The 26637-nt window shown below is 36.9% G+C and overlaps 4 protein-coding genes across 4 annotated transcripts; 1 reads left to right on the plus strand and 3 right to left on the minus strand.

Annotated features, from left to right (window-relative positions):
- Positions 1-406: 406 nt before the first annotated feature.
- Positions 407-2249, plus strand: LOC106315513 (deoxyhypusine synthase). Its single transcript, XM_013753259.1, has 7 exons — positions 407-690; positions 775-945; positions 1033-1251; positions 1343-1429; positions 1521-1626; positions 1745-1980; positions 2067-2249. Exons 1-7 carry the CDS (start codon positions 493-495, stop codon positions 2154-2156), a joined length of 1107 nt encoding a protein of 368 aa, XP_013608713.1. The 5' UTR covers positions 407-492; the 3' UTR covers positions 2157-2249.
- Positions 2250-2539: 290 nt separating this feature from the next.
- LOC106313126 (cytochrome P450 71A1-like) lies at positions 2540-4724 on the minus strand. Its single transcript, XM_013750867.1, has 2 exons — positions 3747-4724; positions 2540-3278 (listed from the first exon to the last, which is right to left on the minus strand). The coding sequence occupies exons 1-2, from the start codon at positions 4608-4610 to the stop codon at positions 2676-2678; spliced, it is 1467 nt and encodes a 488-aa protein (XP_013606321.1). The 5' UTR covers positions 4611-4724; the 3' UTR covers positions 2540-2675.
- A 7448-nt stretch (positions 4725-12172) lies between these two features.
- Positions 12173-14406, minus strand: LOC106316354 (cytochrome P450 71A1-like). Its single transcript, XM_013754231.1, has 3 exons — positions 13488-14406; positions 12320-12986; positions 12173-12280 (listed from the first exon to the last, which is right to left on the minus strand). Exons 1-2 carry the CDS (start codon positions 14364-14366, stop codon positions 12372-12374), a joined length of 1494 nt encoding a protein of 497 aa, XP_013609685.1. The 5' UTR covers positions 14367-14406; the 3' UTR covers positions 12173-12280; positions 12320-12371.
- Positions 14407-20842: 6436 nt separating this feature from the next.
- LOC106316599 (UDP-glycosyltransferase 76C4-like) lies at positions 20843-25758 on the minus strand. The gene is made up of 2 exons (XM_013754487.1): positions 25247-25758; positions 20843-21809 (listed from the first exon to the last, which is right to left on the minus strand). The coding sequence occupies exons 1-2, from the start codon at positions 25734-25736 to the stop codon at positions 20923-20925; spliced, it is 1377 nt and encodes a 458-aa protein (XP_013609941.1). The 5' UTR covers positions 25737-25758; the 3' UTR covers positions 20843-20922.
- Between the last annotated feature and the right edge of the window lie 879 nt (positions 25759-26637).

Consider the following 26637-nt stretch of genomic DNA (forward strand, 5'->3'; position numbering starts at 1 on the left):
AAAAAAAAAAAAAAACTATACATGCATTCTCTTTTGATCTAGACTATGCCAAGATCAGTATGATAGAGGCAATAGTCATGGTAACCAGAATGGTTTACCTACGAAATTATACACTTTATGGTATGACCGGACTGGCCATCCTGGTTCAAAACATGATGCGAAAATTGATATTGGAAAGGGCACAAAAAGTTATCCCATAGAATCTCACGTGTGTAGCATGAACACAAGGGAAACTCATTAGACCATAATGTCCCAAAGCACTTAAAATATCGGAGTACAATTGAGCGTACCGGATCGAACCGAACCAGACTAATCCACCGTACCCAATTCGCGTCATACCAGAACATTCTTAAACCGGAATTAGATTCGGACCGAACACACATCATCATAAGATTCGTTTGGAAGATGGTTGTGTCTTTTTCCCTGTCTGCTAGCTTTTGGTAGAACCCTAAAACTCCCTCCCAAAACTCTCCACATCTTCCGAGAAAGAAGATGGAGGAGGATCGTGTTCTCTCGTCTGTCCACTCAACGGTCTTCAAGGAATCCGAATCGTTGGAAGGAAAGTGCGACAAAATCGAAGGATACGATTTCAACCAAGGAGTAAACTACCCGAAGCTCCTCCGATCCATGCTCACCACCGGCTTCCAAGCCTCGAATCTCGGCGAAGCTATCGACGTCGTCAATCAAATGGTTCGAGAAAGTTTTAAGTTCCTTTTTGATGTTGAGCTTAGTTTTGTCTGAATCAGTAACATGTGTCTTTGAATTGTACTGAAGCTAGACTGGAGACTCGCTGATGAAACTACAGTACCTGAAGACTGTAGTGAAGAGGAGAAGGATCCGGCGTATAGAGAGTCCGTGAAGTGTAAAATCTTTCTAGGCTTCACTTCGAATCTAGTTTCCTCTGGTGTTAGAGATACAATTCGATACCTTGTTCAGCATCATATGGTTAGTGACTAGTTTTAGTTTAAATGACTTGGCCTGTCTTTTTACTTGGGAAGTTGCTGTTTGATTGATTTTAATGATTCTTTTCAGGTTGATGTTATAGTTACTACAACTGGTGGCGTAGAGGAAGATCTTATCAAATGCCTTGCTCCTACGTTTAAAGGTGACTTCTCTCTGCCTGGAGCTTATCTTCGGTCAAAGGGATTGAACCGGATCGGGAACTTGCTGGTTCCTAATGATAACTACTGCAAGTTTGAGGATTGGATCATTCCCATCTTTGACCAGATGTTGAAGGAACAGAAAGAAGAGGTTTTTATTGCTTTCAATTCTTTTCTTTTTTTTTCGAGTGGGGGAGATAGATTCCTCTCTTGATGATAATCCCTTCTTATGTTGATTGTAGAACGTGTTGTGGACGCCTTCTAAATTGTTAGCTCGGCTGGGAAAAGAAATAAACAATGAGAGTTCATATCTTTATTGGGCATACAAGGTAACATAAAAAAAAACGTACCCTTTTTAGTATTTTGGGCATACAACTACAAGGTAGGTAACATGGTTCGTGTCTCATGTGGTGTTTGTAGATGAATATTCCAGTGTTCTGCCCGGGGTTAACAGATGGCTCTCTCGGTGATATGCTCTATTTTCACTCCTTTCGTACCTCTGGCCTTGTCATTGACGTAGTGCAAGGTACCTTCTTTCACTCAATGAGGCAATGTCATGTGCTACTAAGTCTAGTGCAAGACTATTGTAACTAGCAGTGAATTGTAAATGTTTTAATGGATTATAAGAAATGGTCATTGAACAGATATTAGAGCTATGAACGGTGAAGCTGTCCATGCAACTCCAAGGAAGACAGGGATGATAATCCTTGGAGGTGGCTTGCCGAAGCACCACATATGTAATGCCAACATGATGCGTAACGGTGCGGATTACGCCGTGTTCATAAACACAGGGCAAGAGTTTGATGGGAGTGACTCGGGTGCACGCCCTGATGAAGCAGTGTCTTGGGGTAAAATAAGGGGATCTGCTAAAACCGTTAAGGTCTCATTCAAACCTTCTTTGAGTCTTTTTCGCGTCTTTACTAGTGTTTTTAGTTACATTTTTTGATGATGGATCATTTCTTGCAGGTATACTGTGATGCTACCATAGCCTTCCCTTTGCTGGTTGCTGAAACATTTGCCTCCAAGAGAGAACAAAACCGTGAGCACAAGACCTAAGCCCAAGAAAGCTTACGTCTCTTTTATCGGTTTGTTCTTCCATCTTGTTGTACCCTTTGTCCTGCTTTACATAACATTCATCTCTAAAACAATACTACCTCCTTTTGACAAAAATAAAAAAAAAATTGGAAAAAATGGTTTCACAAGAATAATATTTTCTCAATAAATTTGGTATTATTTAATGACAGTAAATTGTTAATTTAAAGAAGATTAATCAAGTTTACCGAAATGCTAATAGTTTAAATTTATTGAAAATTGTTAATCACAGAAAATGATATATTTAGATACATATTTAATGTGTATTCTTAATAATTCTTAATGTGTGAATAAATGAAAAATATTATCCGAGTATATTTTTTGGATTAATTCATCCGAGTCCAACATTATCAAAGTTTCATTTATCATTACTTTTCATCTTATTCAACATTATTATTCAAAAAAAAAAAAATCTTAAAACTTTCACCCATATGATTATTTCACATCACATCTTTAATAACAAAACCATATTCGTTGAGAAAACTACACCCTGCGAACTGGTATAACCCTGAGAGGAACCTTTCTAGTGACAACAAACTGAGATATCTCCTCCATACTAAGCTCTTCCGGTTTAGAACCGTCATACATCTTCCAATCAAACCGGTACAAGAGATTAGCTATAATCTCCTCGAGCAACGCGATACCATAAGCCATACCGGGACAGTTCCTACGACCAAACCCAAACGGAACGTACCCTTTGCTCCCCATGAAGTCAACGTGCTTCTCCATGAACCTCTCAGGGATAAACTCATCAGGTTTCTCCCAGTCCTTAGGATCACGTTGGACCGCAAAGAGATTCACAAGTACTTTGGTGTTGGGAGGGATATCGTAGCCACCTACTTTTATCCACTTGGAAGATGTCTGTCTTGGAACTATACCTGGTGGGTGAAGCCTCAACGTCTCCTTAATGATACATCTCAAATAATGCATTTGTTCTATTTCATTACTGGTTATCTCAGCTTTGGTCCCAACTATGCTCTGTACTTCTTCTTGTGCTTTCTTTAAAACTTCAGGGTTCTTGATTAGTTCCGAGAATAGCCACTCAAGCTCCAGTGCTACGGATTCTATAGCCGCGACAAACGTTCCCTACAGTTGGACCAAGAACATTTCAATAGCTGACTTATACATACGCATGAAAGCAAATGTTCTAAAATCCCTAGCGTAAGTAGATGTTTTATAGACGAGTACCGACTAAGCAGAGTATTTGGGACCTAGGTAGGTAGAGCCTAAATAGTAACTAATGATTTGTCTATTTATTATATATTACATATTTTTATTTTTTTGAATTTAACTATAAAATTATTTTGATAAGTTATAAAAATTAGATATATATATCAGATAAACTTGTTGAATTGCAATAATATTTTGATTAATTTAACCGATTAAAACCATTTTAAATTGATTTAGACTAATTTAAATCAGTTTGAATCGATTTAAAACTAAATAAATCGATTTAAATCGTCGGATTTTAAGAAAATCGTTTTGACTATTAACTATGCATTGACTTTTAAAACATTAAATGAAAGTACTCTATGTATAAGTTCCACCACACACCTTCATGATAGCTTTGACATCGTAGTCATTTTTTTCGACGTCTCGTAGACGAACAAGAACGTCCACATAGCTCTCCTTCTCTCTTTCATTGATGAGTTTATCCATGATACCGTCCAACTCCGAGTAGATGTTCTTTAAAAGAGTTGTAAAACCCGTAAATCTGTCGACCCAAGCGAAGCTCGAGAACATATCAGCAACACAGAAAGCTCCCATGAGCTTCTTGAACTTAACATCCCAATCCAAAAACTTCTTCGTGGTCTTATCTTCCTTATGGGTACTACCCGTGTACGACCTAAGAAAGATATTGCTCACCACGATGTTGAATATATCCGTTATATCGACATCTTCGCCTTTCACGTTATGAACATCAAGGGTCTTCAACATACTCGAGATCTCTTCATCTCTCATTGTCTGAAACTTGTTGACAGCGTTTTTGTTCAAGAGATGAAGAGCGCCCACTTTCCTCAACTGCTTCCAGTGGTCTCCGTAAGGATGATACACCATGTCTTGGCCGTTACCCTTTAGACCTTGAAGGCTAGCGATAGCGGGTCGGTTCGAGAAGTCAATGTCATGGTTCTTGGAGATCTCTTCAAGAGCGGCAGCGGATGAGACCACGAGGTATCGAGTTGCTCCGAAGTTTACGAACATGAATGGTCCGTGTTTGAGGGAGAGGTCGTGGAGTGACTTGTGTGGTAAGTCGCCGATTTGGTGGAGGTTTCCGATGAAGGGAAGCTTTGGGGGCGATGGAGGAAGGTTTAGCTTTCTTGATTTGTTGTTTTTCTTGATAAGTGCGAAGATGATAAGTGGGAACAAAGCTAAAAGAGTTAGAAGGAAAGGGTTTGAGTTAGAGAGGATCTGCTCCATGATTACTATCTCTCTTTCTTTAAGTTTGGTGATCACTTGGTTTGATCCAAGCCTTGTATTTATAGCAGTTAAGAGGGTTATAAGTATTTGTGTAGAAAGTTGCAGTCAAAATGAGCAGGCTCCTTAGCAAATATCTCTTCAATGTACAAAACAAAGACCCGAGACCAATAGCATTGTTATTCAATTAAAGTTAAGAACTATGTTGTTGAGCGTTCAACCTTTCTGACACCATCAGATTTTTTTTGTTAAACATATAATATTTGTTTAAGAGAGAGGGTAGGAGTAATTGTTTGTCTTAACAACTATCTTTCAAACTAGGGCAATCATTTATTTATTTTTATCTTAGCATACTAGTATATACTTCCCACTATTTCTGAATTCAAATTTGATTTTTAAATGAAAAAGCAAAAAAAGTGTTATGTTAATGTGTGCTAAAAGCAAATAAGCACTCCATATTTTAACTTAGAAAGCATTTATTAACGGATATTAATAAAGTTAAAATTTGGGTCAAAGTCAATTGAAATTCTAGGATATATGTGGTTCACTTTTTGTTCTTCCACGAGAAAAGTAGAGGCTTTCAACAAATGACTTTTCTTCCGAAGAATAAACCCACCGCTTGTATTCCCTTAAGAGACGGTTCGAAACATATTTACATATGTGTCAGTTGGTTATTAGTTTTACTTTTTACAAGAAAATAAAGTATTATAATATTAATATTTTTTCTTTTGGTAACTCTTATCGGTTCCTAGCGTTAACGATGGTCTTAACGATAGGTCGATGGTTGATGTATATTTATCAGATAAAACGACATTGACTCGCTACAATAATGACCCCCGCAAGGCACCAATGCTATCACTACCGAAGTTGGTAGAAGACAATAAACGTGTTGGTAGATAGTAATGGTGCTATTTGGAAATGGTAAATTTCTTTTTCATATCAAATAAAATGGATAAATAAATGGAAAATTCATTCTGCAGGTTTTTGTTTCTACCTGCTCTTTATTTATATATATAAATGAAAAATTCAGATGCCAAACAAAAAAAGTATTAAAACATTTATTACACTTCTAATATCAAAAGAATCCAAAACATGCAAGATGTTCACCAATTATGGAGGTCGAAAAGGAAAAAAATAATTGAGCTAAAAGCAAATGGAGTGAAAAGAAAAGACTAATATTAATTCACGAGAAAGTGTAAAGTCTTTGTCGATGGGTTCAGCCGGTCAGGTCACGTAGAGTACAGTGGCTTGCCAAAGATTTCCAAAGCATGTCTAGCAGAAGGACATGATTTCAATCCTTGTTTTCCAACCAGTTAAGTGCTAATTTCTTGACTGTGAAATACGGTTGTTATTATTATTTTTTGCCAAAATTTAATGGTTAAGTTTATTGTAAAAAATAGTTTTTATAAAAGACAATTACTAGAGGAAGCTACGTTGTGACATTCGCTAGTGGTCCTCCAATTTTGCCATGTACTTGGTCTTCAAAAGAGGTCGATCCTCCCATCTTCCTTGAAAACTTGGTTTTACAGTGGGCCAGTCATAGAAACACACACACATAACTCGTTAGTAAGATTTTAGAGAATTGTATGTCTAAAATCTCCAACGAGCGTTTCATACTTTGAAAAGGTAGGATTTATACTTTATATGAACTTTTGAGCGAAACTGAGAAACAGTTCGTAAGTATTCAACATGCAGTCTGCCGTAGTATTCGAAAACTTTATTTATTCAAAATTTACAATAAATTGCACTATTTTAAATAATCAGACGGGATAATAAATTTGGAAGTAGTAATCATTTTCACACTGTATAAGTTTCCAAATAAGTTTTCAATATTAAAAAACGTTCTATTATTGCGTGTTAATGTGAACAGATGTTTCTATAATTTTCAACCATAATTGTGAAAGTACAAAATCATCCATTTTCAATTTATAAAACTCAAGACCGGCATTGAATTATATATTATTTAAAGTTCAAAAAAAAAAAAAAGGCCGGCATTGAAACCATAATTTTTGAACGGAAAGTATATTTTGACTTCATATCTAAATATTTCTGAAAAAAAAATTAAATATTTCTGAAATTTGAAAGTTTAGGATATTTGATCTGCGTTTACTTATAATTTTAATACATTTATAATACATACTGCAGATGATATTTTTCCCTCGGTAGGAAGTTTCATCGAGAGATTTCAGCATGCATGGCTCTTTTTCTTAGCGTGAATATACATGGGGAATACCCTTTTCAAAAAGAAAAAAATATACATGGGGAATAATCATCCGTGCAAAAAAAAGAAGAATTTGTGTAGTTTTTTTCTCTCTTTTTCTTTAGTCGTCGATTCCAAAAGTAGCTGTCTAATTCTGACTTTATTGACCAAGCATGTTTTTTTTTTTACGTAATTGACAAAACACGCTGCTTATAGGCTTGAACTGAATTGTTGATTTTTGGAATAGAATAACATAGATCATATATTCCATTGATTTTTTTTAAAATTTTACCATTTGACATAAATGAAATAGAATATTTATTCCATCTATTCCACAAAAAATAGATAAATACAAAAATAAATGATTCCAAAACAAATTTAGTTATGAATAAATGAAATGAATTCCATTATATTTTTTGTTGTATTACATTCATATAATTCTATTTATTTTCATTCCATCAATTTTTTATTGTTTTACCAGTTACACCCATAGTATAATCGTCATTAGTCATGCATATATATATTTTTAAAAATGATCCCAAAATATGTTATTGGATTATTATTTTCCAATCTCTCTAATTTTATTAATACTGATTTCTAACTTCTTGGCTATAATATATCTTTATAAATTTAAATATATATTACATTTTATTTCTATTATTTATCTAAGAGGCCCAACTGCGAACACGACCGATTAAAGTAATGTGTTAAAAAAAAAAAAGTAATGCGTAGGAATAAAAGAGCTGACAAGATTAATCGTATGCGGTTCAATTTTATTTTGTAGTTTTGCGTTGGTCACAGCTGACCCTTTTATTTTAAGAGCATGTCCATTGACAAGTTTTTAAAACTTATTATAAAATAATGATTATAAAACAAGTTAATATTTCAAATTTGAAACTTTAGCCCAATAGTTTTTCATCAGATTAGAGAATTTTAACTTAATAGTTTCTCATTGAGAACCCATTTATTTGATAATGATTGAGAAAATTTTAGAATAAATTTGCAAATTTAAAATACTCATTTATTTATATTCATTATTTTTATTATAATTAAATTTAAGAAAATCACTTAGAACCTATCAGGCAGATTGTGAGTAGGTAATTTATTTTTTAACTTCATTTTGGCCTTATAGATGAATCGGCTTTCTTAGAGCATATGCATTTTCTTAAAGCATATGCATCGCTAAAGTCTCTTATTTTTTTTTTATTTTTTTTTCTGATTTAAAAAAAAAATAAAAAAAATAAAAAACGCACCAATCGCGGACCATCACGTATCGGTGGGACCCGCGAATAATGCAAAAAACACTCAACATACATTTTTTATTGTGCACATTTTGTATACGGTTTATTCCAAAATCGTGCCTTCCCACCTTTTAGAGACACGCAGAGACCGCGATGCAAATGCTCTTAGTCGGTAAATAAATCGTTTGAGCCATTTGACTGAATACATATTGTAAAGATTTATCATTTATCATCTGATGAGAAATTTAATCAATCCATCACTTAAACAACTGGTCAAATCATTCACCTTTTTTACCTACTTTCTGATTCCGCTCACGGCTGAAAATCAATGCTTTTATTTACATGATATACTTTCTCTTTTTCAAAATAACTAATGTTTTGGTTAAGTACACAAATACTAAAAATATTTATTTTTTATTTTAAAAGTAACATTAAAAATATAAAATAAAACTAATTCAACAAATTATAAAAAAAACTATAAAACATCATTGGTCACACAGTTTTTAATAAAATATCAAAATATCATATAGTTTGAAACATCAAAAACTCTCAAAAACATCAAAAATTCTCCAAAACATCATCTATTTTGTAACGGAGAGAATATATCCCCTATATATTAATTGAGAACCATTTGAAAAATTAGAACCTTAATTTTGTATTAATTAAAAAAAACCCCAAATCCTAGGTGGCACTCTAAATGCCTTCTAAATTCCATTTCAAAGAATTCTAGAGCATCTAATATAAAGTATAGTTTAATCTAATGGTGTCATATTATTCCATAATTATATAATATTAGAGAACATTATATTAACCTAAAATATAGGAAGTGTGTATTCTTTTCTTAAATAAAAGCTACGGAATTACCTAATATGATTTACATATATATGGCAATTAATGATTATGAATAATAAAGATTTGATAACAATTTTTGCATCCTTCTTCATTTTTGTTTAAATTTATATTATTAAAAAAAATAAACAATCACATTAACCATATAATAAAAAAAATTAGATTTTTTCTTATATGTTATATTTTGAATTTTTTAAAATGACTTTAAAATACAAAAAAAAGAGGAAACCTTATATGTTATATATTTCTTTTTAAAATGACTTTAAAATACAAAAATGAAGACATCTTATATGTTATATTTTTCTTATATGTTAGAATTTTTTTATATGTTATATTTTGAATTTTTTAAAAACGACTTTAAATTACAAAAATGTAAGTTTTCCTTAAGTATACGACTAAAACATTAAAATGACATGTATCAATTCGATGGTTGATTTGAAAGCTTTCAAAACCATATGGAAGATAAAAGTCAAAATAATTCAACTGTGAAAACAATACTGTTCACTTTTTTCAAGAATGTGTTCGATGGAAAAAATAAGGTTTTTATGTCATAATTTGTTTAATGTCCAATCCGATCAACCCATGATGTATTAATTATAGTTTTGTTCTATTATTTTTAATAAAAATTGATCTGATCCACCGGAAAAAAATTATATAATAACAACAAAAAATATTTTATGTATATAAATAAAATGATCAAATATATAAAAGAAACTATCGATAATATATAAAAATAAATTCACCTTGCGCAAGACGCATGTCTTATCCTAGTATTAAAATTAAAACGCAGAATTATTAGAAAAAAAAAAATCATAACTAAAGACCGTCTCGTCGATAAAAGAAAGTACACGTTACAAAGAGGACAATATGTATTCGGGTAAAAATCAATGCAGTTAATTAAATGTTGGCTGTACTGGGCACTGTAGCTTGAGCCAAATAAGTTAAGATACACTGTAGTAGATAAATAATCGTAAAATTTCTTATATATTAAAACAGAAGCATTGGTTTTAATGCATTCACACTATCTTTGTCACATGGCGCTCTCACATTCATTTTAAAAAATTTACTCTGACGTGTCGCTGTAATAGAACTAGGTCTGGGCGTTCGGGTATATGTTGGCGTTCGGGTCGGGTTTTTCGGATTTCGGTATTCTTTTATAACATTTCTTAGGTCACATTCTAGTAAATTTGCAAGTACGGGTCGGGTTCGGATATAACACATCAAGTTCGGGTCGGTTTTGTATCACATCATAGAACCCATAAAGTAATCATATATCATTCGGATCGGTTCGGATATACCCGAAATAAAATCTAAAATTTAAAAGTAAAACATAAGACATATATACTTATTTATATAATTAAGTATTTAAGGTAGTTATTTAAATTTTATATACTTATTGTTTGATAACATATCAAAATAAATATGAAACTGAATATTTGAAGTATATATTCATGTTTCATATAATTATATTGTATATTATTTTGGACATTCGGATTGGTTTCTTCGGATATCTTTTTGGATTTTTCGATTTTTTTCGGGTTTTCGGGTTATCCATTCGGGTTCGGTTAATAACACTTCGGGTTTGGATATGTTTTGTACCACCTTACAAGACCCATTCGGATATTTTTTACATTTTGGACCGGGTACAGATCGGGTTTTTCGGTTCGGATTTCGGGTTATGGATATTATGCCCAGGCCTAAATACAACTCCTCAAAATTTTGTTTCCTATTTTGCTAACAAGTTTTTTAAAAACACGAGACATTTTCTCATCATTATCATCCCCTCTCCTATCAAAATCCAAGTTTAGTTACTGTTGTTTACGTGAACTCATCAAATCTAATGCATAACTCTTTTTGGCTGTACCAATCTGTTATATACAAATCTGTTTTTAATTTAAAATCTTATTCACATGAATCCTCTATCAAAAGATTTGCTTCTGCTTTTTCTTTTTGGGATGATCATCCAGTTCGTTTAGTAATCTCTCACACAACTGCCCCAACCCAAATAAGTTGCTTTAGGTCAGGACTGAAGAAAGATATACATACCTATTAATTGTTACAAGAAGAATATATAACCTGTTTATACAGAGATGAATCGCCATGTGATTTTCTTAGTTCACTGATGTGATTATCTCGAATACCTCAGCCGTAAATGATAACCCGCCTTGCCCTTTTCGAGTACTCTCTTCTTGGATTGCTTTTATCTGAAGCAACATCAATTCTCATCACTTGAATTACTTATAACATCTCAAGTACCAGATATGACAGAGCAAAAACAAACTCTCACCATTATGTGTTTCTTCTGTACGTAGAAACCCATCTCCATGAGGAGTGTTTTGATGTTCGAGAATTTTAGTTTACGCGTTGCCACAAAGTCTATCGTTCTTACGTTTTAGGGATGGATTTTTGGATTTTACGGAGCCCACTCAGACGAACCTTGCGGATGAACCCTTGGATTTTCTAAATCAAGCCGGTTTTACATGAAAAGGATTGAATCTTTAGCTTGTGCTTTTGTAAGCAAGACTTCTCTAGGACCTATAGTAGATCTGTGTGTTTTGAGGTCATGAAGAATCCAACGGGGACGAGGTTAGCAATCTAATATTGTAGATTAAAATTTCTTACTTATTTCTTTAGAATCGTAACGTTTATCCTTCTTAATTAGGTGGTTTTACATTTGTAACTGACTTAGAAGGTTGTTCTCAAAATCCTAACATGACAGAAATACAAAATTTCAAATCGAAGTAAGTATAGTAGGTTAATAACTGCATATGTATTTATTGGCTAGCTCAAAACTAATTAGAATTTACGCTAATTTCTATATTCTTGTGTTTGTATGCTGTCACATGATTCCTATCACAGCATAATGAATTCAGACTTGGAGAGTTGATCAAGCTTGAAGACTTTTTCGTTTGCTTAATACCATATTTTCATTTTACATAATAATGTTGTTTTGCCTTTCAGAATTTTTCTAAAGAACTATTTATTATCTATCTGTTTTATAATTATGCATCTTAGTAAAATCGAGCTTTTTAATTATAAGACTTTTTATATTTAAAGAACCAAATCGATGTCCACATTAAACTTATAAAAAATCCATCTTAGAACCAAATCGATGTCCACATTAAACTTATAAAAAATCCATCTTAGAACCAAATCGATGTCCACATTAAACAGAGCTAATGTTTTATTATCTTATAAATAATGAAATTAATAATCTCATTCCGCGCAAAGCGCGGATTATCATCTAGTTGATAAATAATATGATTGATAGCATACTGTATGTTTACACAAGGAAACGGCCTAATTCTTGCCGAAACATTATTGATAACCGAAATAAATAATTGCCACTCTTTTTTTTATTGTCACTCTTACTAGCAAACCAAATGCATTGACCCCATTTATTACTTTTTTTTTTTTTTGAAATGCATTGACCCCATTTATTACTTAAAAATGGAAACCCTTATTACATAAACCCTAGGCTTTGCTCTTAAACCTTTGAACCGGAACTAGCCTGAGAGGGTACTTCTTTGCGATAACAAACTGACTTACCTCCTCCATGTTAAGCTCTTCCGGTTTAGAGCCATCAGGCAACTTCCAGTCAAACCGGTAAAGGAGATTCACAATAATCTCCTCGAGCAAAGTGTTACCAAAGGCCATACCAGGACAGTTCCTACGACCAAATCCAAATGGAATGTACCCTTTGCTCCCCATGAACTCAATGTTATTTTCCATGAATCTCTCAGGTATAAAATCGTCTGGATTTTCCCATTGTTTAGGGTCACGTTGGATAGAATACAGATTCACGAATACTTTGGTCTTTGGAGGGATATCGTAGCCACCTACTTTTATCCACTTAGATGATGTCTCTCGTGGAACTACTCCCGCAGGGTGGAGCCTCATTGTCTCCTTGATTACACATTTCAAATAATGCATTTTTTCTATTTCATCATTGCTTATCTTTGACTTGGACCCAACTATGCGTTGTACCTCTTCTTGTGCTTTCCGCATAACTTCGGGGTGCTTGATGAGGTCGGCCATCAACCATTCTAGCTCCAATGCTACAGAGTCTACACCCGCGACAAATATGCCCTACAATTGGAACATCTTTAGGAAATTGACAATCTAAAAACAATAATTAAGAGCAAATTTCGAAATCAACACTTTTACAAAATTTATTCAAAAAATTGCACTCAATTATAAAAATTTCTAAAATAGCATTCTTTTGATAAGAAAAACACTAAATTACTTTAACTCTTAAATCATTACCACATTCTCTTAATACTAAACCATAAATCATGATCATTAAACGTAACCCAAACACAAATATAAAACAAAAATTGCATTTTTTAAACTTCTAAATAAGATATTTTAATTTGAAGTGTTACCAGGAAAAAAATTAATGATATTTTGAAAAGAAAATTTCTGTGTGCTAATTTTGTCACATAACATAATTTAGGGTTATCTGAAGGTATTTATTAATTATTAGGTTATGGTTAAATATTCCATTTGATCTGATATTCACTTAATTTGGATAAGAAAAGTCCAGATAGTAATTATGAATCGAATGCAAATAAATATACACACACACACCTGCATGATTGCTTTGACGTCGTAGTCAAGTTTATCGTTGTCTCGTTGATGAATAAGAACATCCACGAAGCTCTCCTTCTCTCTTTCATTGATGAGAGTCTCCATAATACTATCTAACTCCAAGTAAGTACTCTTTACAAGAGTTTTGAAACCCGTAAACCTATCCATCAACGCTAAGATGGGAAACAAATCCTCCACGCATAAAGATCCCAAGAGCTTCTTGAACTTGACGTCCCAGTTCAAGAAGCGCATCGAGCTCGAGAGCCCTTCCTTTTCTTCCCTTTTGTAGTTACCCGTGTACGACCTATGAAGGACACTGCTAACCACAGTATTCATCATATCCGATATATTGATCTCTTCGCCTTTTAGGCTCGAAAGATGAATAGTCTCCAACATACTCGAGATCTCTTCATCTCTCAACGTTTGAAACCGGTGGTTCACGACGTTTTTACACATCAGATGCATTGCGCTGATCTTTCTTAGTTGCTTCCAGTGGTCTCCGTAAGGATGGTACAACAAGTCTTGACCATTACCCTTTAGAGGATAAACGCTAGTGTTAGTGGGTCGATTTGAGATGGTAATGTCGTGGTTCTTGGTGATCTCTTCGAGAGCATCAGCGGTCGAAACAACTAGGTATGGAGTGGTTCCAAGGTTCACGAACATGAACTGTCCATGCTTGAGTGAGAGGTCCTGGAGTGACTTGTGGGGTAAGTTACCTATCTGATGAAGGTTTCCAATGAGAGGAAGCTTTGGAGGGGATGGAGGAAGGTTTAGCTTTTTTGATCTGATCTTATTTTTGAGAATTGCGAAGAAGAGAATTGGGAACAATGCGAAAAGAGTTAAAAGGAAAGGGTGAGAGTTGAAGACAATTTGCTCCATAATTCTCCGGGTTAAGTTCACTTTCTGCTGTGATCACTTGTTTTATTTGATCTTCCCTAGGCGTCTATTTATATCAGATAAATTGATCATATGTGCTATATAAGTTGCTTAAGTACACGTTTTATTTGTTTTATTTTTTCTTACAAAAGACACGTTTTACTTGTCATGCTACTAATTAGTTGAGTAACAACTTTTGAACGCACGTTACTTGATTATAAAGATTTTGGATTTTAGTTTTAGTTTTTAGTTTATGAATATTAATTTTTGAGCTTGTGTTTTTTATTTTTATAGATTTTATTTTTTGGCTTGAATAATAATTTTTTTATTTGTGTACAATATATTATATATTAAAATAATTTATGACTTAAATTTTAGTTTTTGTTTTATGTGATTAAAATTATCAAAAATTATAATTATAATTTTTCTAGAAAGTAATCTCTCAAATATTTATAATTAATAATAACAATTATAGAAAATATATAATTATTTTACATAAATAAAATATAAATAAAATTTTCATTACTGCAGAAATGATGTTTTTTTAGAAAGGTGTTTTCTATGTACAAATAAAGTATTTTTGAAAATCTGTTTTAAAATCTGCAAACAAGCAACACAATAATTTTTCTTCACCATTTTTTTAATACCTAACTCGTAATGAATCATGCGATTCATGCCTTTTTATTTTGAAAATTTATAGAAGTTTTTGGAAGAATTCAAAGGGAATTAAGACAATTAGGTTTCATATTTGGAACTTTAATATCTGATTGGTTTGGTTTACTTGATATAGATTGGGTAATCCAATAATTTCATAGAAAATCAGTAATTATGTATAACTTTCTACTCCCAAAAAGAAAACATTCTACTTCCAAGGGTTTTAATACTAGTTGGACAACAAAGACTAGATGAATGTTTTATTTTCGAAATAAATAAAACGTGTTTTGGATGTTGACGTGACACCTGATATGTATAAGCAAGGGCACTTTAATTCAGAACAAGGCCTTGCTGTCTGTCAAAGCCCAGTCTTCTGTCAAGCCCATCATGTTCTCGTGTAACGGCAACAAAGGATCAGATCAAGTGGCGTCAAAAAGCAGTCGTTGTACGAGCTCTGCAAACAAGGACGTCCAGCTACACAACCGATTTGATACCTTGAGATTGTGTGCTGTCACAGGTTAAGTGGTGACGTGTTTGTCCCTATCTGAGCACACTGCTCTTCTATATAAGTTAAGCTTTGTAATATCGATGGGCATCAAGAAAGAAATAAGATTATTCAAAGTTATCTTCTTCATTTTACTTCAAGCTTTGTTAAAGCTTTCATGGTATCAGAGCCATGGATGGCGATCCATTTAACTCCCCTTTAACCATCACACATTGCGTTACTCTTAAGCTTTCTGACTCCAACTATCTCTCATGGAAGTTTCAGTTTGAGCAGTTCCTTAACAGTCAGTCGCTTCTCGGTTACGTAACTGGTGCAACCCTCCGTCCTCCGCCGACTTTGAGTGTTCGTAACGGCGAGTCTGTTACAGAGACACCGAATCCCGACTACGACAAATGGCTCCGTACAGATCAACGTATCATGGCGTGGCTCGTTGGTTCTTTGTCAGAAGAGGCTATCAAGAGTGTCTACGGTCTTCGTTCCTCACAAGAAATTTTGTACTATCTGGCTCAGAAATACAATCGTGTCTCTCCTACACGGAAGCTTGAGTTGCAGAGCCGTATCCAAAACACTAAGAAGGGCGCTCGAACTCTTGCAGAGTATCTGTCTGAGATCAAGTCTCTCTGTGACCAGCTTGATTCTATTGGCGCTCCACTGTCAGAACAAGAAAAAATCTATGGGGTTCTACGAGGTCTTGGAAGGGAATATAAGTCCAATTCCACTGTCATCGAGAACTCTATGGATGCATTCCCAGGCCCCAACTTTGAAGACGTGGTGTTCAAGCTAATAGGTTTCAGTGACAAGCTTTCCTCTTACGATACCGCAACCGATGTGTCACTTCATCAGGCATTCTATACGAACAGAGGAGGTTACTCAGCTCGCGGTCGAGGTGGCTATAGAGGAAACACACGAGGACGTGGAGGTTACTCTACCCAGGGCCGGGGTTTTCATCAGCAAATCAGTCAAAGCTCAGGAAGAGGTGCTGCTTCAGCTGATGATAGACCTACGTGCCAGATCTGCAACAAATACGGTCATCATGCTTACAAATGTTACAAGCGTTTTGACCACTCGTATCAGACAGAGGAGTATCCCAAAGCGTTGGCTGCCTTTCGTGTTCAACAACAACAGCAACCATCAGGTCAGGAGTGGTACGCAGATTCAAGTGCTACAGCCCATATCACGAACAGACCGTCTCAACTGCAGTCGTCTCAAGCCTATACTGGTGAGGACACTGTCCTGGTTGGGAATGGTGAGTTTCTACCGATAACGCACGTTGGAACTGCTGTCTTGCCTAGTCTTCAAGGTAAACTTCTCTTGAAAGATGTTCTTGTTTGTCCTTCCATTACCAAGTCTCTCCTATCGGTATCAAAACTTACTGTAGACTATCCTTGTTCTATTGAGTTCGACTCTGATAGTGTTGTTGTGAAGGACAAACAGACAAAGCAGCTCCTTACCAAGGGCAGTAGGGAGAAAGACTTGTACGTTTTGGAGAATCCACAGTTCATGGCTTACTATTCTCACAGACAGCAAGCAACCGGTGATGGTCTATGGCACATGAGGCTAGGTCATCCACATCAAGATGTTCTCCAGCGTCTATCAGCAAATAAGGCCATTGTCATCAATAAGTCAAGCTCTCCGTTCTGTGAGGCGTGTCAGCTCGGCAAATCTAGTCTTCTACCGTTTTCTGATTCCACTTTTGTAGCAACCAAACCGTTAGAAAGAGTACATTGTGACCTCTGGGGACCTTCTCCAGTTGTCTTAACTCAAGGGTTTAGGTTTTATGCAGTCTTTGTTGATCATTTTTCACGTTTTACGTGGTTGTATCCTTTGAAGATGAAATCAGAATTCTTTTCAGTGTTCATAAGTTTTCAGACCTTCGTTGAACAACAGTTAGACTGCAAAATAAAATTGTTTTAGACTGATGGTGGTGGAGAGTTTACAAGTAACAAATTGAAACAACACTTGACTGCTTGCGGAATCAAACATCAGATGTCATGTCCGCATACTCCGCAACAAAACAGCCTTGCTGAAAGGAAACATCGTCATGTTTCTTAACTGGGGCTTTCACTCATGTTCCAGAGTAAAGTACCACATCAGCTCTGGGTTGAAGCCTTCATGACTGCAGTATATCTTGGAAATCTGTTGCCTTCTTCGGTTCTTCCTGGTCACGTGAGTCCGTATGAAGTATTAGTGGGAAAATCTCCGGTCTACACCTCTCTCCGTGTTTTTGGTTGCAGTTGTTACCCCTTCTTGAGACCCTACGCAGAAAACAAGTTTGATCCTAAAAGCTTGCATTGTGTTTTCCTTGGATATAGTGAGAAGCACAAGGGGTACAGATGCTTGCATCCTCCAAGCGGTAGAGTGTACATCAGTAGGCATGTGCTGTTCAATGAGAACTCTTTTCCATATCAGAAGGAGTATCAGTCGTTTCTTCTGAAGGATGATACAAGACTCATGTCTGCTTGGAAATCAGAGTTTCTATCAGAGGAACCTAAGAAGTCTGCTGCTCCTGTTACAGAAGAAGAAATTCTTATGCCACGGCTACAACCTCAACAAGATACTTCACCAAGTGGATCACCTGCACCATCTACTGCTTCAATATTCTCAGATGAAGATTTCCCACCTCTAAACTCTCCTGCTGCTCCACAAGTTCCTGTTACTTCACAAGTTCAGGAACCAGCCCCATCACATTCTATGGTTACTAGAGGAAAGGATGGTATTCACAAGCCAAATCCACGCTACATTTTGATTACTATGAAGAAAAACTTTCCGGAACCAAAGTCTGTTGCAGCAGCTCTCAAAGATCCACAGTGGACTGCTGCGATGGGTCGTGAAAAACAGAGCATGGATATAACACACACTTGGGATTTGGTGCCTCCTGAACCTGATATACAACCAGTAAGCTGTGGATGGATCTTCAAGTCGAAGCTCAATGCGGATGGCACACTAAAGAAGCGAAGAGCTCGCCTTGTAGCTCGAGGAAATGAGCAAGAAGAAGGCATAGACTATGTTGAAACATACAGCCCTGTAGTACGCACTGCTACTATACGTTCTGTTCTTCACATAGCTACTGTTAATGGATGGAACATCAAGCAACTAGATGTTGAGAACGCCTTCTTGCACGGAGACTTGAAAGAGACAGTGTATATGAAACAACCACCGGGGTTTGAGGATCCTGAGAAGCCTCACTACCTGTGTAGACTCCGAAAAGCTATCTATGGACTTCATCAGTCACCTCGGGCGTGGTTCGACAAATTCAGCACGTTTCTTCTCGAATTTGGTTTCAAATGTACCCACGGGGACCCGTCACTCTTTGTGTATCTTCATGGGAACGATGTCATCTATCTACTATTGTATGTTGATGATATGCTTCTCACCAGCAACAATGACAAGCTTATAGAAAAGCTCATGGTGACTCTTCAGACAACTTTCCGTATGAAAGATATGGGTCCGGTTCATTACTTCCTTGGCATACAAGTTCAGAATCATGATGAGGGTCTGTTTCTGTGTCAAGAGAAGTACACAAAGGATCTACTTGAGATAGCAGGAATGGCTGGCTGCGATTCTATGTCCACTCCGTTACCTCTTCAGTTAGACAGAGTAGTTGGTCAAGACGAGATCTTCCCTGATCCAACTTATTTTCGAAGCCTAGCAGGTAAACTCCAATACCTCACCTTGACTAGACCTGACATTCAGTTTGCAGTAAACTATGTTTGTCAGAAGATGCATGCCCCAACAAAGGCAGATTTCTCCAACCTCAAGCGTATCCTGAGATATTTAAAGGGTACAAGCAGTCTTGGGTTAAACATCAATGCAAAGACAGGGTTTCTATTATATGGCTTCAGTGACAGTGATTGGGCCGGGTGTCGTGAAACTCGTCGCTCCACTGGTGGCTTATGTACATTCCTCGGATCAAACATCATCTCATGGTCGGCTAAAAGGCATCCTACTGTCTCACGGTCGTCTACTGAAGCAGAGTATCGAACTCTATCTATCACAGCTACTGAGCTTAAATGGTTGGCTTCATTGCTTGGTGAAATGGGAATATCGTTACCTGATCCTCCTGAAGTGTTTTGTGATAATCTTTCGGCTGTCTACCTCACCGCCAATCCTGCGCTCCATAACAGGTCCAAACATTTTGATACTGATTTCCATTATGTACGTGAGAGAGTTGCGCTTGGTGCTTTGGTGGTCAGTCAAATTCCGTCAGCTCAACAGCTAGCAGACATCTTCACGAAGTCACTGGCTCAGCAACCGTTCTGCGCATTGCGTGACAAACTGGGTGTCGTGATGCCTCCCGCCACAAGTTTGAGGGGGTGTATAAGCAAGGGCACTTCAATTCAGAACAAGGCCTTGCTGTCTGTCAAAGCCCAGTCTTCTGTCAAGCCCATCATGCTCTCGTGTAACGGCAACAAAGGATCAGATCAAGTGGCGTCAAAAAGCAGTCGTTGTACGAGCTCTGCAAACAAGGACGTCCAACTACACAACCGATTTGATACCTTAAGATTGTGTGCTGTCACAGGTTAAGTGGTGACGTGTTTGTCCCTATCTGAGCACACTGCTCTTCTATATAAGTCAAGCTTTGTAATATCAATGGGCATCAAGAAAGAAATAAGATTTTTCAAAGTTATCTTCTTCATTTTACTTCAAGTTTTGTTAAAGCTTTCAATATGACCTTGCTTCCCTGTGCTTGTGCAACTTTTAAATCGAAGTCTAATTTTACTTAGATTTTTGAGATCTTGTATATAAGAAATAGAATACGGTATCAATTCATCATAGTCTTTGATTACGTACGTACGTACGTACACATATAAATCACTAAGATATACTTCTGTTTGGAAACTTTTCTCGAGGACACTTTAATATTCAAACCTAACATGTTTATTTTAGAAAAAATGTATGAAATGTTCTTTACATGAATGTGACTTACAATTGTATACATGGGACCAACATGAGTTCTTTTTGCGACAAATTCTGTCAAAATTTCCGAACAACATATATATATTTCAAAGTGGAATCGGGATGATGTAACGGAAACGTCGATCTATGATTATCCCATTGTAATTGCATGTCTTTTTTTTAACAAAGTCATTGTAGATATGTACTCTATATTGCATGTAACGGAAACTTGTGAACAAACATAGTAGTTGCATGTCATGTTCACAAGTTATTGTAGATATGTATAACAGACATAATTAAATCGCATACATAATACAAGAACACTTTTTTTTTTTTTATAAATCTTTGTCCCTCATATAGTCATATAAAAGTGCATGGACATTAAACACTGGTGGTGGTGATATATTGTACTGATAGCTAGTCTGATAACATATTATATTTCTTTAACAGATTAACATGTTATTATACAGCAACAAGAAGATCAACAAAGCATCAGGCATACAATTAATTACTAGAAAGATGAAATATATGATCGACCAAACTTTCCAAACATTGATATGCCGAACCATTTTGTTTAACCGATGTTCCTACTTTTTCCTTAAGAAGTTCAATCCTCTCACGGATTACTTCTCCTTTAGCTTCCAAGAATAATATTCTTATTGTTCCTTCGATCTCATTTCTCTCAATCCGATTCTCTAGATGCAGTCCGACCCTCCATATGTCACATACGAATCTTGCATTTAGAAACTGGTCCCATATAAAAGGCAAACAGATCATCGGAACCCCTTCGCAAACACTCTCAACCGTTGAGTTCCAACCATTGTGTGTCAAGTATCCTCCAATAGCTTGATGCTTTAGAACCTCTTGCTGCGGTGCCCATTTCACAATCTTTCCATTCTTATTAAGCATTTCCATGACTTCTTCCGGTATAGCCTCGATCCATTTAATGCCATTGACCATACCAACACGTACGACCCACAAAAAGGGTTGGTCGCTGTTACTTAGACCCCAAGCAATCTCCAATAACTCCGATTCACTTATGGTCACGAGGCTTCCAAAACTCACGTAAATCACGGATCTGTCTTCTTGTTTATCTAACCATGGAATGCAAGTCTCGTCTGGTGCTAGTAAGCTACTAGAAGAAGCCGGAAAGCGAGTGTGAGAAGGTCCTATCGCAAAGACTGGGATTTGAAAATCTTGACGTGTCTGAGTCAGAGACTCTTGGTCCAGCTCTTCACATGACATGAATATGAGACCTGAAGATGACTTTGTTGCGTCGTAAATCCGATTCAAGTACGCATCTAGTACCTCCGATTCTTCATCAAGAAGCCGGTAGACATCTTTCTTTCGAAGCGGCGGAAACTCTCGAACCGGATCCTCTTGTTCTGAATCTATAAAACAAAATTACAAACATAATCTAGGGTAGGTGAGCTCGGCAGTGAAGATAATTGTGAGGTTACCACGTGTACCTTAGGAAGACACTTATCACGCATGAAACGCTCCACTATCTGCGAACTTCAGAGGCTAAAAAACGTTGCTCAATGGCTGCGAAAACAGACATTAGCAAAGCTTACGATCGGATAAAGTAGGGTTTCGTCAAGGAAGTGATGAAGCTTCTTGGTTTCGATCCGATATGGATCTCGTGGATCATGAGCTGTATTGAATCAGTGTCCTATTCTTTCTTGATTAATCGCTCACCACAGGGACTTGTGAAACCCTTACGGGGACTGCGACAAGGCGACCCTCTCTCACCTCATATCTTCATACTCTGTACGGAGGTACTATCAGCGCTATGCGAGAAAGGCCAAGCCGACGGCTCGCTCCCGGGTGTCAGGGGATCTCGTAACAGCCCACCTATCAATCACCTACTCTTCGCTGATGACACTATGTTCTTCTGCCGATCATCTCCAACGAGTGTCGCAGCGTTAAGTAAGATTCTATCTACTTATGAATCGGTTTCGGGGCAGCGGATCAATCCACAGAAGTCAGCTATCACCTTCTCGGCCAAAACACCTGTTTGTGTTCGAGCCCGGGTAAAGGAAACCTTGGAGATTTACACGGAAGGAGGGATAGGAAAATATCTCGGGTTGCCCGAGCAATTTGGGCGCCGGAAGCGAGATATATTTGCGTCTATCCTGGATAGGATAAGACAAAAATCCCATAGTTGGACGGCTAAGTTTCTCTCCGGAGCTGGTAAACAAGTTATGCTCAAGTCGGTCCTCTCCGCGATGCCGTGCCATGCTATGTCGTGCTTCAAGCTGCCTATATCCTTATGTAAGCAGATACAGTCACTGCTTACCCGATTCTGGTGGGACGCTAACCCGGAGAAGAAGAAGATGTGTTGGGTTTCATGGGATACGATGGCAATGCCGAAGTACGCAGGAGGTCTTGGATTCCGAGACATAGAAACTTTTAACGATGCTTTGCTTGCGAAGATCGGCTGGAGACTAATAAAAGAACCACAGTCCCTACTGGCTCGGGTCCTCATGGGGAAGTACGCGCGCAACTGTTCCTTTTTGGACTGTCCATCACCAGATACAGCCTCACACGGATGGAGAAGTGTCCTAGCCGGGAGAGACATACTTCGGAAAGGCCTCAGCTGGGCAGTGGGCAATGGCGACACTATACGTTTATGGGACGAACCTTGGCTCTTCTTTCAGCGGCCAATGCAACCGATAGGGCCACCCAGCTTGGACAGTAACTCCTTGAAAGTTAGTGAGCTATTATGCCCTCTGACTAACAGATGGGATGTGGAGAAAATCAGAAGAATATTACCTCAGTATGAGGACACTATTTTGCAAATAAAAACCAGCTCTACAACATCCCCTGACACTTTACTCTGGCTTCCCGAAAAGACTGGGATTTACTCCACAAAGACTGGATATGGTGTGGGAATGACAGCCGACAAAGATCAACTTTTTATAAATGAACCTGTGAACTGGCTCAAGCACATATGGAATGTGAAGACAGGACAGAAGCTCAAAGATTTCCTGTGGAGAGTGGTGAAAAAAGCAATTCCAGTCAGCTCCAATTTGGAGAGGAGAGGATTCCCGAGCTTTAACTGTAAGTCGTGTGGCGGTCATGAAGATGATCTCCATGTCTTCCTCAAGTGTCCGCTGGCTGAGGAGGTTTGGAATCACTTGCCAACTGCTCGAAAACCACAAAACTCAATCACTTCACTGGCAAAACTGATCAAGCAAGGAGACTCTTATACACCATTACCACCAATCGGATTAACTACTCCTCTCTGGCCTTGGGTGGTATGGAATTTATGGAAAGCCAGAAATAAACTTGTGTTTGAGAACAGAGTGTTTACAGGTCAAGAAATTATGCGCAAGAGCATTAAAGATGCGAAGGAATGGAGTTATGCACAAGCGGACCCCAATGCATCAATCACCCGCAGCTCCACCACAAATCAGTCACGACCTTCCCCTGTATGCCCTCCGCCGATGTCTCCATCTGGTACACTAGTCTGCAAGGTCCATCTGGTACACTAGTCTGCAAGGTCGATGCGGCGTGGGATGCCAGTTCGTCCATCTGGTACACTAGTCTGCAAGGTCCATCTGGTACACTAGTCTGCAAGGTCCATCTGGTACACTAGTCTGCAAGGTCCATCTGGTACACTAGTCTGCAAGGTCCATCTGGTACACTAGTCTGCAAGGTCCATCTGGTACACTAGTCTGCAAGGTCCATCTGGTACACTAGTCTGCAAGGTCCATCTGGTACACTAGTCTGCAAGGTCCATCTGGTACACTAGTCTGCAAGGTCCATCTGGTACACTAGTCTGCAAGGTCCATCTGGTACACTAGTCTGCAAGGTCCATCTGGTACACTAGTCTGCAAGGTCCATCTGGTACACTAGTCTGCAAGGTCCATCTGGTACACTAGTCTGCAAGGTCGATGCGGCGTGGGATGCCAGTTCTGGTAGGTGCGGCATAGGAGGGGTCTTCACGGGAGTTTCGACACCATACATCTCCAACATCTCTGAAGCACACAGTCATGTATCATCAGCCTTAATGGCGGAAGCCATTGCTGTCCATCGAGCGGTTTCTCTAGCCATTTATTCAAACGTCTGATCCCTGGCGGTTCTATCCGATTCCTTATCTCTGATCAAGCTCTTGAAGAAGGGATGGTATCAGCCTGAACTGTTCGGTATCATGTTTGATATCTATCACTTTATGCGTTTCTTTGATGTTATCACCTTTGATTTTATTTCTCGAAACTTTAACTCTGAGACTGATTCTGTGGCAAAATTAGTGCTCGCTATGTCTGTAACTCACTCCACTATTGGAGAGTAGAACCCACTTTAAGTAATGCAATGCTTTGTTTGATAAAAAAAAAAAAAGAAACCAATATATTGTTGGAACTCATACATGCATTAGAACTACTTTTGATCGATAATGTTTTTTAAAAGTAAAGTGGCTCTAGAAAATAGTCTTTTCAGCATTTTCAATTTCCATCTTTAATAGAAGAAAATATATTTTAATTCATTTTAAAAAAATAGGATTACTATTTTTCTACGTTCCTCTATTATAAAATTATACTTTTTAATTTCAAAATAGTTTTTTTTTTGTAAATAAACTCACACTTATATACATAACAGTGTTTTATTATATTTTTTTAAGAACCATTATTAGAAATTTCAGCTTAACCAATATCATAATTTAATGCAAATATTGCAATCAAAATTATTAGTATTAATTTTTAAATTTCATAAATAATTTTTTTATTATAATAGAAAATAGAATATACTAGAAGAAATTCAAAGAAAAATGTAAAATATATTGGAGATGGTCATATGAGACGTCTCTGTTGAAGTGTTACAATACCTTGTAGTGGAAGATGTCTTTCACGATGGAGCTGAGGAAGAGCAAAATGACCGCGAAAGAAGGAAGCCTTTGTTGCGTTAAGGACCAATCTCGGAAGATTCAAACTCTTGGCTAGAGGTTCTGTGAAGGTCCATCCAGAATCATGGATCAAACAGCTAATCATCTGTTTCTTTCGCTCTGTTTCTGAATCTGGAGCTTGCAACAGCTTAGTCAAACAGTCACGAAATGGGGACTCGCATCTTTCATTGAGAAGAGTGAGCATCAGATTAACATCGTGAGATCTTGTCTCTATTTCAGACAAGCCATCTGGAATTTGTAGGAGTTTGAAGAAAGGGTGGCTTGAAGCTCTTGGAGCGTTGAAGCACGTGTGGATAACAGTGATTGAGAAACCTCTTGAGTGGAGGATCTTTGCAAGCTGAATCATAGGGTTGATGCAGCCTTGTAATGGAAGTGGAAACAGAATCACTTGTAGGCCATTACTCTTCTCCATTGAAGCTTTCTCGTGTTTGTTTTTTTCTATCTAAATGCAAACCAAACTCCCTTGGAATTTCTATTTAATGTAAGAAATTTAATATTTTTTGTTTGTTTTGAAACCAACTAGTTTTTCTTTTTGTCAACCTTGAAACCAACTAGTTAATATTATTATTACTACGTAGATAGTGGAGACAAATAAAACCCTCGATGGTCTACTTTTATCAAAGTCTTAATTAATTTGGTTTTAAACTTTTTAATATTGATATTGGCCTGTCTGTTGTAACTTGTACTTGTAATTGTGCAGGTTGCAGCCTGTCAAGATATACTAAACAACAGCTGCCGCTTATAATACTAGCAAGTTTGGTTTTGAATCCGAATCTTAATTGGCTTCTCTATACCATTAATCACAACTAAAGATAATTAATGAGAATTCGCCCAAAAAAACACGAACTTTACACAAATTGCCAAAAAAAAACATGTACTCGAGCTTGGCCAAAAAAACTTTTTACTTTTGTTTTGTTGACTTTTTCAGTTTATTAAGCAACTTACGATTGACTGACCAGATTAACACATTGTTAGCCCACAGTTAAGAGAGTGTTAACGAGACGTTAAATGTTGCCGTTAAGTAATACGAGGTCGTTTCATCCATTTGTTTTGTTTATGAAAAAATCTCAAAACGACGTCGTTTTGTTCAATTAAAATTGTTGTTCGATGGTATCGAACCCGTGCACTCGTGGTCGTTGTAAGGGGGTTTTTGCCACTGAGCTAGTGGACTTTTCGAAAGAGTACCATATAGATTTTATTTTATTAATCAAAAGATGTATGGATGATTGAAATAAAGAAAAACGTAACCCTAATTTCTCAGAAACCCAAATCGATTTGGAGATTTTTCTCTCTGAATCTTCTCGTGGTGTGAG

Source organism: Brassica oleracea, chromosome C9 (genome assembly GCF_000695525.1).
Source record: "Brassica oleracea var. oleracea cultivar TO1000 chromosome C9, BOL, whole genome shotgun sequence".
In the NCBI taxonomy this organism is placed as follows: Eukaryota; Viridiplantae; Streptophyta; class Magnoliopsida; order Brassicales; family Brassicaceae; genus Brassica; species Brassica oleracea.

Coding starts and splice junctions, on each gene's coding strand:
- LOC106315513 (XM_013753259.1), top strand. CDS start 493: ATGGAGGAGGATCGTGTTCTCTCGTCTGTCCACTCAACGGTCTTCAAG. Junction 946..1,032: donor ACCTTGTTCAGCATCATATG/GTTAGTGACTAG, acceptor GATTCTTTTCAG/GTTGATGTTATAGTTACTAC. Junction 1,627..1,744: donor TGTCATTGACGTAGTGCAAG/GTACCTTCTTTC, acceptor GTCATTGAACAG/ATATTAGAGCTATGAACGGT.
- LOC106316354 (XM_013754231.1), bottom strand. CDS start 14,366: ATGGAGCAAATTGTCTTCAACTCTCACCCTTTCCTTTTAACTCTTTTC. Junction 12,987..13,487: donor ACGTCAAAGCAATCATGCAG/GTGTGTGTGTGT, acceptor TTCCAATTGTAG/GGCATATTTGTCGCGGGTGT.
- LOC106313126 (XM_013750867.1), bottom strand. CDS start 4,610: ATGGAGCAGATCCTCTCTAACTCAAACCCTTTCCTTCTAACTCTTTTA. Junction 3,279..3,746: donor ATGTCAAAGCTATCATGAAG/GTGTGTGGTGGA, acceptor GTCCAACTGTAG/GGAACGTTTGTCGCGGCTAT.
- LOC106316599 (XM_013754487.1), bottom strand. CDS start 25,736: ATGGAGAAGAGTAATGGCCTACAAGTGATTCTGTTTCCACTTCCATTA. Junction 21,810..25,246: donor AAGACATCTTCCACTACAAG/GTATTGTAACAC, acceptor TTTGTTTTATAG/ATTCAGAACAAGAGGATCCG.